Consider the following 14,578-nt stretch of genomic DNA (forward strand, 5'->3'; position numbering starts at 1 on the left):
ATGCAGAAAAAAATTATCAGAAACATTTTCAATCTTCCTTATAACTCACACTGCCGCCCGATCTTTGTTAAATATAAATTGTTTACCCTAACCTCCCTGTACATCTGGGATTGCCTGAAATTTGCCATCTCCAGTGCTCTTATTTTGCCTTCTGACCTCCTGCCCAATCATCATTACAACAGTAGGCATAAGAACATCCCTAATAAAATGATTCGATTGAGACGGACTGAGCAGGATGTCAAATTTTCGGCAATACAGATTTTCAACGCACTGCCTTGGAGTGTGAAGCTACACTTTCGAAATGCTGATCTAACGTCTTTCTTTAAGGGGCTGCGTGCTTTCTTATTCGAAAAAGCCTTCTACAATCTTCATGAACTTGTAGGCTAGTAAAATTTAATACTTGTACCTTATGTATATTCGCTGTAACTGTACCAAATATGACGTGTGCCATAGCCTCAGCCAGAGGCTCAATTGTACAAATTATAAAATAAATAAATAAATAAATAAGTGTATGAGGATGTCCTGTTGCCAATTTTGAATGAATAAATGGGTACAGGATTCCTAGGTCCATCAGTAAATCACGGAATCTGGTGAATTTCTTATCACAATAAGTGCATGAGAATAGCCTGTTACCAATGTTGGATGTTTAGGTGCGCAAGAGGTCGTATGAGTGTTTCAATCGATCTGTGATCCACAGAATCTGATGAATTTCTTATCACAATAAGTGTACAAGAATGGCCTGTTACCAGCGTCAAATGTTTAAATACACAAGAATACTTAGATCCATCTGTAAACCACGGAATCTGGTGAATTTCTTATCACAATAAGTGTACAAGAATGGCCTGTTGCGACAAAGTTGAATGTTTAGGTGCGCAAGAGGTCATATGAGTGTTTCAGTCGATCTGTGATCCACAGAATTTGGTGAATTTCTCATCACAATAAGTGTACAAGAATGGCCTGTTACGAGCGTTGAAAGTTTAAATGCGCAAGAATTCTTGATGAATTACGTATTACAATAAGTGAACAAGAATGGTCTGTTGCCAGTATGAACTTTTAAATGCGTAAGTAAACGATCATACTGGAATACTCAGCCATTCATCTCAAATTCAAATCAGGACAAGAAAAAAGGCAATCCTTGCTACGAGCACGAACACAGCCTGTCCTGTCGAAAATGGGATGGTTTTGGCGAAGCTCATCCCCCGAACATAAAGTAGGTTCTCCAGTCCCCGCGGATGAACCTCAAAATACCCATACATATCCTTACGTATACGTAAACCTTCGCGTTTCGGTGTGGGGTTCGCACGGAAGGAAGTACACCGACTTCGGGTCAGGAGTAGTGATTTATTTCCCGGCTTACACCTCCGACCGCTTTTCCGCATAAATTAGTAAAATGAGGAATCTGATTTTTGACGAAGGGGAAAGCGCTGGAGTGGGGGAGGGTGAAAGATGGCGCGGTGCGGCGGAGGGGAGGGAGGGTCGAGGAGTATTTTTGTTCGCTCCGTAAGATAAATGAAGCTGCATTAAAAGAGGGCAGCACAAACTGGCGCGGTTGGCGGATCGGACGGGAAATTCGCGGTGAATCCGGGAAAGCGTGAAAATCGGAGAGGTGTTAGCAGCGAGACTCCGCGGTGGCTTTCTCGGCACGCCCGAGAAACAGCTATTCTATCGTAGTTACGGAATTTTCGATATTCCATATACTTCCGTGCAACAGCGGTTTTGTGGCACAAGCCCGCACGCTGGATGATAAAAAATGCTTGATAGTTAGGAAATGTTTGATATTTCATATCGATTGAACTTCGGTACAACTTCTCTCTCTACAGAATAAGCCCCTAAAGATAGTCGTTTTAGTTTTGTTATCGATTTTTCCATCTAGTCACTTCTGTAAAATTTTATAGTAAAAGACGCTAATAATTCGCCAATTTTCTACACCACTTGGCATTCTCTTAAATTCTATGCATTCGATCAAGCAATAAGCGTCTTATCAACTGTGACTGAACGACTTGTCATTCTCATGTTATGTGGTTTTGACTTGGCGGTAGCGATGAGACTGGAGTTGGTCACCGGCTTCTAGGCGCATGAACCACCCAGAGAAGGGTAGATTGGGCTCTTAGTCGTAGTGAAGGCAACCAATCTAGGAGAGCGCACTCCGAATTCAAACGCTGGTCCTCCAGGTTGGGGGTTGAGTCATCGGGCTGACTTCCCGGTACTTGCAAAAAATCAAAATGTTTAACGACCTAGCCAAAAAAGCCTCGGTGCCCATGATAAAAAACGGATTTTACGACATAAATTACGAAAAAGGACTATGGTATTTGGGACGTGGAATGTCCAAGGCATTTCAAGAAAATTACCGGAAGTGATATCGAAGATCAAAGATCATAAAGGGGATATTGTTGTTTGACTGAGACTAAAAAGAAAGGACATGGTTCCGAAAATTACGGTGATTATGATCTGTTCTACAGCGGCGTGCCCGAAGACCAGCGGGCGCGGCAAGGGGTAGCCATAATGATGCGGAAAAGTCTACGCAGAACTTAGTTTTTGTGTAAGTATTTTTTATTTCTACAAATTATCAATTTTTGTGCGTTTCGAGAAATGAGCGCCTTCGTGTGACACATGATTGCATTTTTTGTGTGAATGCCTAATGACGGCCAGAGTGCCGAAATATCATTGCCTTCTGTGGATTGTTAAAAAAAATACCAAACTCAAACGGTCGGCTTTTTTTTCACTGCCTGAATTGACCTCAGAAAATTTATTAGAAAACCTCTGCAATTAGAGGTTAGATCGAGACAAATTATCGATAAGGCGTACCCTTATGTGAACCGAACATTTACTTTCTTCTGAACGGAAGGTTTCCCTCCAAAATCATACGTCTGGCTGAAAAACTATCTTCCCTTTTCAAAGTTGACAATGTAATTCCAGTCATTAGTAAGGCTAATGATGAAGTCTGAATGATCTATTGCTGACTACTTGACTACTTTGTCTCTCATCTGAATAATTCATACCGAAAATATCTCCTTATGCGAACTGTTAATTTTTTTTTTTTACTTTCGATTACACCTTCAAACTGGATGTCCTCCCTTTGAAGCCCTTATAGGAGGGAAATCGTGTTTAATTTTAAATAATCAACTCGGAAATGATTGAAGATATGTGTTAACGTAAACTGTCTTCTTGCGTTAAACAGTCTCTCACGAACATAGATCCACAATAGCCGGGCATTGCGAACGTTCAATCAACTTCAAGCACACGGAACCCGCGGACTTCTTCGTTTACCACGTACGCACGACAATTCGGGTTAACAATCGGCAAAGATAGAAAAGGGTTGCGCCGGCCTCGTAAGACGACAGGACTAACAGTATCCAGCGGCATACCCTCGAACGCCGGAACCGGGGTTCGACCAAAATTGACAATTTTTACCGTCGAACGAAAATACCTCGACCTAGTTCCACCAGGGGTATTAGAGCTCATGCACCTCCAACAACACGTTTCAGAGCTTACAACTCTAAACACCTTTATGCGCATCCTGCGGCCAATGTAAGAATCAGTGCGGCTGCACCAGCCGACCAGCAAAGTGCTCACACAAATTTTGCCCATGTAAAAAGCAATAAAGACGCCCGAAGTGGCTGGACTTAAAAGCGTCATTAACGTATTAGATATTAATACTTTTCACGCAGTCGATGAGAAGAATACCTCTATTCCGTCACACTGGAATAAAAAACACATTGGTTCTGGAGTCCAGACTCTTGAAAACATTGACAAGAAAGAGGACCCTTGATTCAATCATTTTTGCTTGAATCAAAACGAAATCCGCTTAAGTTAAGAGGCTTGGTTCTTGATTTAAGCTAGATTCTAATAGAATCAAGAGTACCTTTTCTTGTCGATGTTTTCAAGAGGCTGGACTCTAGATCCAATGTGTTTTTTTATCCAGTGCAGTGAGTGCAGGGACACGGTTCCCGCCTTGTTCGAACATATCCTCACTCTATGATTGTCCATTCCTTGAAGTTCTTGTTATAGGTGCGACCCTTCACAGACTCCGTCTGGAAACGAGGGGAATCCACCTCAGCCACTCGCGACCACCACCACACTCGGCATAACTACTCAATGAATTTATATACTCAATGAATTCGAGTACACATCCGTTCCAGCTTTGATACCAGCAATTTTAAAACAAGTCCGGAACCCTTGAAAAGCGTGCGTGTGGTGTTTAATGAGAAGCAAACGATTGTCCTACTCGAATTTCAAAGGCGATGAGAAACACCAATCAGTACTTCCTTTCGATACCTTCAGCAAAAAGCCAAAATTTGTCTAAAAGACACGCCGCACTTCTGAAATAATTTGAGAAAAGAGCTTGTGCGAAAAATAGCCGCGATGGATAGCAAACTCAAGCAGCGCCTTCAATTACGAATGATACAGCGCGGGCCACATCGAAGTTAAAATAGTTGTATCCTAACTTCCGTAAATATATTTGACCTATTTGACTTAACTGCGAATTGCGTGCGTATCATTTCCCTCAAGAGGAAGAAGAAGAAGCTTAAACAAAACCTCTAGGGGTTTGTAGGGGAATTGAGAAGGAAATTCGTCCTCATTATGCATGTGATCGCATATAATTATTTCAAGAAGGTTGTATTTTTTCGAATTCACACTTGTGAGAGCCACTCTCTCGGAGCCGGCATCCCTGTAAACCTCGGACGCGAGGGGAGCGAAGGAGAGTGAGCGTGAATTTGCAAGGGATCCCCGGGAGGGGGGTCTGCATGCCGGGGTTGGAAATCATTTTGAAACGGAATAAAACGGAAATCCATTTAGGTAAGTTAACGCCGAGCTCGGAGATCCGGTGAGCGAGCTTTCGTCTCACCCATCGATGCCAACTCGGCGGTTCCACTGGTTAATTATTCAGAGGCACCACTAATTGGACGTATTTCTGTCAAACGGACCTAAGCGCCAATTTGAGTTCCTTTTGAAGAATTTAGAATCCCGGATAGCGCGTTCTGTCAAACGGAACCAAGCGCCATGGGAAAGCATTGCGAGTATAGGAACGAATAAGCCCGACGCCCGGTTCCGCCGCCAATCCAAGCCCCCCTCTACCTTCCTATCCCGATGGCGCTTAGTTCAGTTTGAAAGAAATACGTCCAATTGAACTGTAATTTGCTTTGGAACTACAATATCCGGCTCAGTTTCGAGACGGCGTGAGTACTATTAGTTTAGACACTAAGTTGGAGATGCAACCAACGTGCGTTAAAAATCCCGAAAACTGGAAATCTCTATACAGGAGGAAAAAGCTCATTCGAGCACATTTTCCTCAACTATCCCTTACCACGAGCTTGGTTGTCGAAAATTCAGGAGGCTGCGCTGCACTGATGATGGGTCAGACTATAGACCCGAAACGCGTCTGAAGTTGCCTCCCTGTATAGTCGTAACTCGTGTTGCACCAAACAACGTATCTCTTAGTGGGAAAATTGTGCTCGAATAAGCGCTCTTTTCCGCAGTACTGGATTTTTAACGCACGTTGGCTACATCTCCAACTTACTGTCTATACCGCGCTTTGAAACATTCGGTTTGTGACGTCATCCCCCATAAGTGGTTTCTTCCGCCGTGCCTCCTATCAAGTTTCATATTGAGTGACCAGTGCAAATGTGTCTCCTTGAACCGAGAAATGAACCGAGAGTGTCACTATCGCGGTGAATGACATCATATACCGAATTTTTCGAAGCGCGATATTTCGGATAATGTTGAACGTGGAAAGCTGCTAAAAGCAGAAAATTCAAATGTTCTGACTTTACGGGAAAATTAGAATTTCTTTTAGAATATGGTGCAACTAAACTAGCAGACGGAACCTTTGCCTCAGCATTGAAACATTTAATACCAGGCATGTTTCCTACCGTGGTTTTTACCAGATTAGTTTCTTGCTGATAAAATGAGCCAGGAGAGGAAATTAGGCAACGTCTAATGTAGTTAGGTTGATTCTTATTAAATCCGGCACGACTCTGCTCCGAGGGCTTCGATGCGGTTATAATCACCGCGCCCGTCGCTAAATTCGTCGCACCGCCGACGGGAACCTTTGACTGCATTTTAAACAGGGCCCTCTTTTTAACAGACCTGTAGGAGCTCAACGGCTCACTTGGAAATTGAGATACGCGCTTACATCCGAATAGCGTGGAGGTGGGACCGAGCGACGGCCCTTTCAGCTGAAACTGTGTCGACAACGGGGGACTCAGGTTGTTCTTGGAATTCGTAGCTCGAATGTAAAGTCGAAAAGTTAGAAGTAGCGGTAATTTACATGAAATTACGTGTTCGCGCTGATGTCTAAACCATAAAATACTGCGAAAAATAATTAGATAGAATCCGGAAAAACTCAATTAGGTTCGAGGTTCTCGTCTCGTCCTGGAAGTCATGGTCTCAGCGTGTTCATAACTTCCTTTTCATGTGTTAATTGGTCTTACACTACGTGATTTTTTAAGGACTTGCCACTTACAAGCTACTGGTTAAGCCGAGACAGGTCTAAGACCACGTACTGCGGAAATAATTTTACCGTATGTGGACTGCAGTTTGCAAGTCGGAACTACAGTTCCTGGCTCAGTTTAGAAACAACGTACGTGACACTAGTTTTCCAATGCACACAAGTGTTTTTACGGGTGAGTCAGAAATTGTAGTTCCTAATTGCAAAATTAAGTCCATATGCGGCAGACAGAATCGCAACATAAAGATAGTATTACTTCTTAAAGCCATGCTTGAGACTTACCCTAATATTGAAACAATTACATTGTGCTTTATGAAAGGGGCAAAAACTGTGTTGATAGTACGAGCTTAACCTGCCATATCCTTTAATTTGCCACATCCTTCAAAGAAAAGCTTGCCGTTGGATTCGGATCGCATACCCGACCAACCCATCTTTGAATAATGACAAACAATCATAAGATTCCTTACTGCAAGTTCATGCAATCTAACTTTAGACTTACCTGTACAAACACGTATGCTTTTTTAAAAACCCGTCATGTAAAAATGGAAGATCCGAGTAAGGCCGAACTCTGACTGGCGACTGGTTTCATTTTCCCTAAGACAGGTCCCGTCGAAATCCCCCCCCCCCCCCATAAAAATGTGAAAGAAAGGTCTGAAAGAAGCCGTGAAAGGCCCTGGGAGGTTTCTTAACAACTGCTGGAGGAGGTTCAAAAACGTCCCAAATGGTGCCCCTACGAAGGCATTCTGTCAAAATTATAGGAGGCGATCGACCCCCAACCAGTCCGTCCATGGAACCGAGTGTGTAAGAATGATATTGTGTGAATTGAGGGGCTTGGAGGACAAGGCGCGTGAGCGCAGTTCTTGCTATTTCAAGAAATACTTGTTTGAAGTTTGGAAATTACATAAATCCTCATGGCGGAAGAATGTTCACACTGCCTTTTCGATGCTTACAAATTGGGATTTTGAAGCGTATTTTCAAGATATTTCAATTTTTTTCAAAAACTGCACTTATGCGCCTTATCCTCCAAGCCCCTTAAATATTCGAAAAAAATTTAAATTCAAAATATTTAATTTCCTACACTATTGAAGCATTACAAGGTAAAAAGAAAAATGCGATAAGAGAAGGACGAGGTTCTAACCACTAAGATTGACGCAGATGGAGACCTAAAGGAATATCTTCAAAGGAATACCATCAAGTTCCATTTTCAACCGCCCTCAGCGCCACATCAAGGTGGCCTATGGGAAGCGGCTGTTAAATCAGCGAAAAGACATCTCTCTCGAGTCATTGGGAACTCCACACTTACTCTTGAGGAATTCCAAACGCTCTGTTGCAGAACAGAAGCGATGCTGAACTCCCGACCACTGACTCCAATGTCCAGCGACCCGAACGATTTGCAGCCGCTAACCCCCGGACATTTTCTAATTGGCCGACCTATGAACTCCATACCCGCACCAGACGCGTCGTCCGAAGACACCCGTCCAGCCGAAAATATCCCCGAAAATATTATTCTCCCTGAGCAATGGAGTATTTTCATGGTGGACTTGTGACGGGCAGAACGCTGTCTTGCAGTAGGAAGAAAATGGGGAGATTGAGATCAAGAACAATATTGTAAGTAATGAGTGGGTTTGAGGACTCACCAGGAGCAGGAGCAACAGCAGCACCAACAGAGGCAGCAATTCTTGTTCTGGAGGCGGTGCAGGTAGCCGCGGGCGGGGGCGCCGTGGTGCTGGTGGTGGAGCGAGCCGCCGCTGCCCCCCGGCCCATGCCCCGGCCCCGGCCCGGCCAAACCCACTGCCCCGCCGTTGTCACTCGACGACGCCACCGCACTCGTCATCTGAAACATCCCCCGAAACCGTCAATCGTAGATCCTACAAACCTTCAACATGTTCCATCGATGAAATACAAGCTATAGTGTACAGGGTTATTCAAAAGTCACGCACCACTGGCCATGAGAGGGGTGGCCATTTGAAATTTTTGAGTCCCCCCCGCCCCCCTTCCCCGAGGGGTCGAAAACTGGAAAGTACCTTATAAAAGTTTCCCCCTCGATAAGAGGAAAAATGTCTCAAACCACAAGTCGATATCATAATTATAACTAAAGTTATGGTCAGTGGTGCGTGACTTTTGAATAACCCTGTAAGTAAACAATTAAAAAAAAGGTACTTTGCCGACAGAGCACAGGTGAGAATTTCATGAGCCGCCCTACGCCGTCCGCAGTGCGCATGTCGGACGACCGGCCTCTCATTATCACACTTCATCTAGCGTTGAGAGTTCACTAATTACTTCACACGACCAGTGTGTAATTTTAAAAGTCGAAAATTAAAAAAAAAAATTTACACGATACGCAAGTTTCTCCGCCAGGGAGCTCTCCCCAAAAGAAATCGTTCACCACCCGCCAGCCGGGAGAGCTGCGGCGTGCTGCCAGCGCGAAACGCGCACTGACGCCTACAAACCTAAATGGATACTTCACGCATTGCGCAATGCTTGAAGTATCCCTTTAGGTTTGTAGGGGTCAGGGTCAGTGCGCGTTTCGAGCTGGCAAGCACGCAGCGCCGCAGCGTGCCATAAACTTGCCCACAATTAATAGGTCAGGATATTAAAATGTAGGCAATTTGACATCAAATTCGAAATTAGCTACTCAAAAAGCATCAGTTACGAGACTTTCGTGATCTTTTAGTCATTATCCGACTTATTTCTTCCTTTCTTGAGTTTTGGACCATAGTGCGCCGCGGGCGGCGGCGCTCATGAAATTCCCCCTGTGCTCAATTGGTGTTTGGCTCAAGCATGATGATTCTTGAATTTGCCGCCATGATTTTTTTCTTTACCTTGATTTAGGCTGAAATTTTTTGATACAAGAAAAATAATTCTTGGGTGAAGCAAAAAAGTAGTTTATATTAAGCAGCAAAAGTCTTGATTTAAGAAAGAATACTTCTAGCCGGCAAATAAAAGATTCTTTTTTTTCAGTGAAGACTTCCAACATGTTTGACGAATTCCACTGGGTGCGATGAGTAGGAGGGGGAAAGCATGTTTCATCAATGAAAAACAGCCATAGTACAGACTTCCAACATGTTTAACGAAATCCACTCTGTACGACCAAGAGGGAAAAAACATGTTGCACCAATGAAATACAGCTAAAGTAGACACTTCCAATATATTTAACGCATTTCACAGGGAGTGATGAGGAGAAATTTTATGTTACTATCCCGAATTTTTCATCCTCTCAATACTTAAATTTTTCGAGTGCTACTACCATAGATGTCATACATTACAAAACGTTAAAGAATATAGGAAAGGAAACTAGTCATCGCTGTTGGCTGCAACTTCAAGTACTGGATTGGTTTCATCGATTATCGGTTGCGGTGATTAGTGTTGACCGTGTTATCAAAATATTGTTTCATATAAAACATGCATCTAGTTTTGGAAAGGTACAATAGAGTCCTAAGTTTTCAAACTCTTACTATTTTGTATCCAACTGAAGAAAACTGTGGTGTTTCCAGCCGAAACATCTTTGTGTCATCTGTGTTGTTAGCCTTGTAGACGTGCTGTTGTGTTTAATTAAATGTTCAAGGTACAAAGGATCAATAAAGGTTTTGTAATTTAATTTCAAATAAACTTACTTGCACGTTCTTTATACCGGTCGGACGCGTTTTGGTCTCATGGCGAGACTATCATCAGCGACTATCTTTTTAATTAAATTACGTGTTATTGTGCGACCGGAACATTGAAGTTAAAGTGTTATGTGTTAAATGTGAGGGCAATACGCCTCGAACCGCCCTGAACTCTTGCGATGGAACGCTATTGTCTGTCCTTTGCCGCTCGGCTTGTCGCTGTCATCAGAATTCACTGAAAATTCATCTGGATGGGTCGTTATGTACTCGTAGATTGGATGTTTGAACCCTGTTGAAATACCATTTTTAATTCAAGGAGAGACAACACATCTCATTCCATAGGACAGAAACATCGCGAACTCCATCCTTTGAGGAAAGGAGTCGCCAACCTCTTCCAATGCCGCTGGTACCGTCACCTGACGAAATGGCGACGGAAGAAAACCCAGCAGCGAAAACTTTCGAAAACCAAGTGTAAAGTGTAAGTTAAACTATAATTGAATTATTGATAGCTGACGATAAAAAATAGTTCTGCATGAAACGAGTAGTAAATCAGCCTCCAAAAATGAGTTAAGCCAGTTAAGTTTGGGCTAATTAAAGAGCGAAGTGGCAACTGCGCCAGGGCAATAATGCTCGAAACAAATTAATAAAGATCAATGTAACGAATACAAAGAGTTTATTTAATTCGCAGGAGAATAATACAACTAGCACATTAAATGGGTAGAGACGCACAAGTAATGGTAGAGGGAACCGGGCCTAACGGGGGATCTCCAAACGAGAGACGACGTATGCATGAAACGAGTAGCAAATCAGCCTCCAAAAATGACCATACTTCATGCATTTATCGGACCCAAATCTCAAAGTCTAGACTGGTTGAAAGAGAAAGGAATTTGATGAAATAGGCGAGTATTCACCAAACGGTGTCAACGATAGTTAAACGCTAGATATGTACTTGATGCAATTGTATGCTGGTTTATCGCAGCAACGTACAGCAACGTACGCGGCTACTTGGAACATTAATCAAGCAACTGTCAGTCGGAATATCGCAATATCGTCAATGCAAGAATTATCCTGAGGGCACGTTCCACACAAATTCAGCTAGGTCATATTTCTCGTTAAAAAATTACAGGCCAAACCTCCAAATAATCTAAAAGCCTTAATTCTATTCAAACGGTTCAGATTTACTATCAAAAGTTTGAGGTAGAACTTATTTATTTATCAACAAAAGTATTAATTTAATAACTGGAGAAACACATTCTGTGTGCTACACCTCACTTTGGTTTACACTTTCTTCTCTTAATTCTATTTAACATGCACTTCGTGATTTTCCTCGTGAATAAGTTTTGATAACATTCGTTGTTTCCTGTTTACTACTTTTTCCTATTTTTACCGACTAAGTATGCACTGTAATTATTATTTCGTTCAACCCTGATCGTTGTGTTTTGCTTTGAATCTTGCTGAAGTGGGTTACCTAAGCCCGAAATGCTTTCAAAGTAATACATTTTAAAACTTAAACATAGCGTGTTTTGGTTTAAACATATTCCCATTTATTAATTTCAGGTGCCAAAGGCTGCAACAGCCAAACGCAACTCTGCGCGCGCAGAGTTCCGCGTTCTGAAAGAGGATCCCACCCTTGCAGCGATGGTCGCTCTGAAGAAGTGGAAGAAGTAGCCGTACCGGCTCGCAAGAAGTTAACTGATTTTTCTGCGTCCATCGATATATGGAAACCTTTTGTTGCAATTTGTTCCAGGTACCCCCCCCCCTTCTTTCTTGTTTCTTTACCGGACTATCTTCCTCCTCAAGCAATGCGAGAACCGCTTCCACGTGCAGCGTGCCAGCGAACAACCATTTCACGTACCAGCAGCCGAACTGACCAGTCGTCTATTCAAGCATAGGAAGATCGGTAAGCCATTTTGGCTCTTCTATTCTCAATTATATAGACTTAAAACTTTTTTTGGCAAAACCGATTACTTACTTATTTACTATTCACGATGGCCATTTCGGGTGGTCAGGCCGCCCATCTTCAGGTGACTGCCTCATTGTTGGAAAAGTTCGAAAATCCGGCGTGATAGCCGCGCCGGCGCAGTTATTATCGCGGCTCTCGTCCTCTCGATCAGCTAATTTCTTATCAGATGTTTTCCCTACATTCTTCTTGTATGAACTGAGTAAGATTGGCGGTGTTGTCAATGTCGTCACATAGCTCTCTAATTGAGTGTTAAGGAGCTCTTTATTTTTATGACGGTCTATTTCTAATTGTTCGAGTACATTTAATTTTTTGCCTTTATTACACTCTTTAATTAGGTTTACCTTGCACTTATCTGGGTTGCAATTAGAGTCTCTCAGGTGGTCTGATATTGAGGAATGATTTTTTCTATTATTGTTTGCATTATTTTTATGTTCTTGAAATCTTTTTTGTACTGTGCGTCCCGTTTGACCTATGTAAATTTTTCCACATTCACAAATAATCTTATACACTCCGCTTTTTTTAAGTGGGTCTATTTTTTCACCTGTGTTGATGAGTAGGTTACCCAGATTTCTTTGATTGCTGTATGTTATCATCACTTTGTTCTTGGTGGACCTTTTTATTTTATCTGACAGATTATTAATGAAAGGGATTGAAACCCAAGCTAAGTCGTTTGCCCTTTTCCCGCCAAATAGGAGTTTTTCTCTTTTTAATTTAGCTTTTCTTCTGACTAATTTTAGGATGTCCTTCTTATGATATCCATTGTTTTCCGCTATATTTATTATGGAATTTAGCTCCTTATTATACGCTGTTTTGTCTAAAGGTACATTAACCAGTCTATAACACATGCTATGAAATGCAGACATTTTATGCTGCCAGCTATGGTACGAGTTTACGGGAATTATTGAATCGGTATAACAATCTTTCCTGAAAATTTCGAACTTTAGTCTGCCATTTTTTATTTTTATGGTCAAATCTAGGTGGTTAAGACTGTCCCCTCCCTTTTCGGCTATTTCGTTCTTCGCGTCTTCGCGTTTCTTCTATTCTCCCCTCTCTCCGCAGTGTTTCACAGCGGTCATCCCCACGGAGTTTAACCGCGGGATTTTCTTCAATCTCTCTCTCTACGGTGTAGCACTGCGGGTAACCCTCTGGAGCCTCTCCGTGGGACATTCTCCAGCACACTAACGCAAAAGGCTGTTAGGTCGCCGCGCGCGGAGTCTTCGCGGAAGCGTTTCTCGGCGGATCTCGCTGAGCTCTGTAGACTCAGCCCTCCCCGGGCTTCACTGGGTAAGGATCTGGTAGTTCTAGGGTAGTTCTTCCGCGATCTAGGGTCTTCGCGGCGCTTCGCTGCGTGTTAGGCATCCCCCTCGCTGCGCTGTACGCTGCAGTTCCGAGTACTTCTCACGGTGCTGTCCACCGCAGTCAAGAGTCTTCGCGGCGCTTCGCTACATGTCAGACACTCCCTTCGTTTCTCGCGATAACACAGACTCTTCGCGGTGATGTCCACTGCGGTATTTCCTCTCTGCGGCGCTTCACCAAAGAGCTAGCCCCCCCCCCCCCCCATCCCCCCTAGACACCGCACTCTTATTAGTTCTCTCGCTCGGCATGTCATACCAGAGATGTCATTGCGATGACCGTGAAGAGGATATTTAATTATGTACCAATCATGCTAGGACACCTGGAGATAGAGCGAGTTACAGCTTTCAAGTATCTTGGCATTATATACGAGCAAAGATGGCATTTTAATTTGCATCTTAAATACATCAAAGACCGTGTGGTGGTGAACAATAACCTCATCAGATTTATCGCTGGCGCCAAATGGGGCTGCAATCCCAAAATCCTTAAAACTCTTGCAAAATCTCTCATTTACCCACTCTTCGAATTTGGTGTCCCATTTTACCTGGACCAGGTCAATCTGAAAACCCTGAACGTTATTATCAATGAGAGCATCAAAAGTGTCTTTGGACTACTCAAGGAAGCTGGTATCTGTTTATTTAGCCACGTGGCGAACTGCAATAAAAATTGTTGCAAATTGCCACAAACTCTGGGGGCTGTGTGGCTAAATGAAACAAGAAAAATTAGTGTGGCTAAATGCAACAAAAATTGTTGCAGTTAGCCACAGTCTTTGGAATGGCCCTACCAAATTCAGCAAAAAAAAATTTGTTATCTATCCACCCATTCTTATTTTACTGCAAAGCATTTGATATTATTGAAGATCTGGTATAGATTAAAAAGTATAAACAACCATTCGTATGTATCGAAAACAATTTTTCTTTAAAAATAATTTTACCATCCTCCACTAGTGACCAATGCAATACTGATTCTACTTTACGCCGAAATACATGAAAGTCTACTAATAGGAAAGTATCCGAAGGAATTATTGACCACATGCATCCAGCTCTCCTCCCTTAGATTAGGTCATTAGGTAAGGTAAGGTTATGTTAGGTTAGGTAAGGTTAAGTAAGCTATGTTACGTTATAAGGTTAGGTTATGTTGGTTTTTGCGTTTGGCCCAGATATTCCAGACCAAATTTTCATCAAAAACCAAAGTCTGTCATCGGTGTCA

General features: G+C 42.7%; 1 protein-coding gene across 1 annotated transcript in view; it reads right to left on the reverse strand.

The window, feature by feature from the left end:
* The window catches only part of Dhit (regulator of G protein signaling double hit), a 190,415-nt gene that overhangs the window by 103,069 nt on the left and 72,768 nt on the right, over positions 1–14,578 (reverse strand). The window contains exon 2 of the mRNA XM_072302071.1: positions 8,086–8,282. Within this exon, the coding sequence (XP_072158172.1) occupies positions 8,086–8,282 (197 nt within the window). The remainder of the gene's footprint in view (positions 1–8,085; positions 8,283–14,578) is intronic.

Source organism: Bemisia tabaci, chromosome 6 (assembly GCF_918797505.1).
Source record: "Bemisia tabaci chromosome 6, PGI_BMITA_v3".
Taxonomy (NCBI): domain Eukaryota; kingdom Metazoa; phylum Arthropoda; class Insecta; order Hemiptera; family Aleyrodidae; genus Bemisia; species Bemisia tabaci.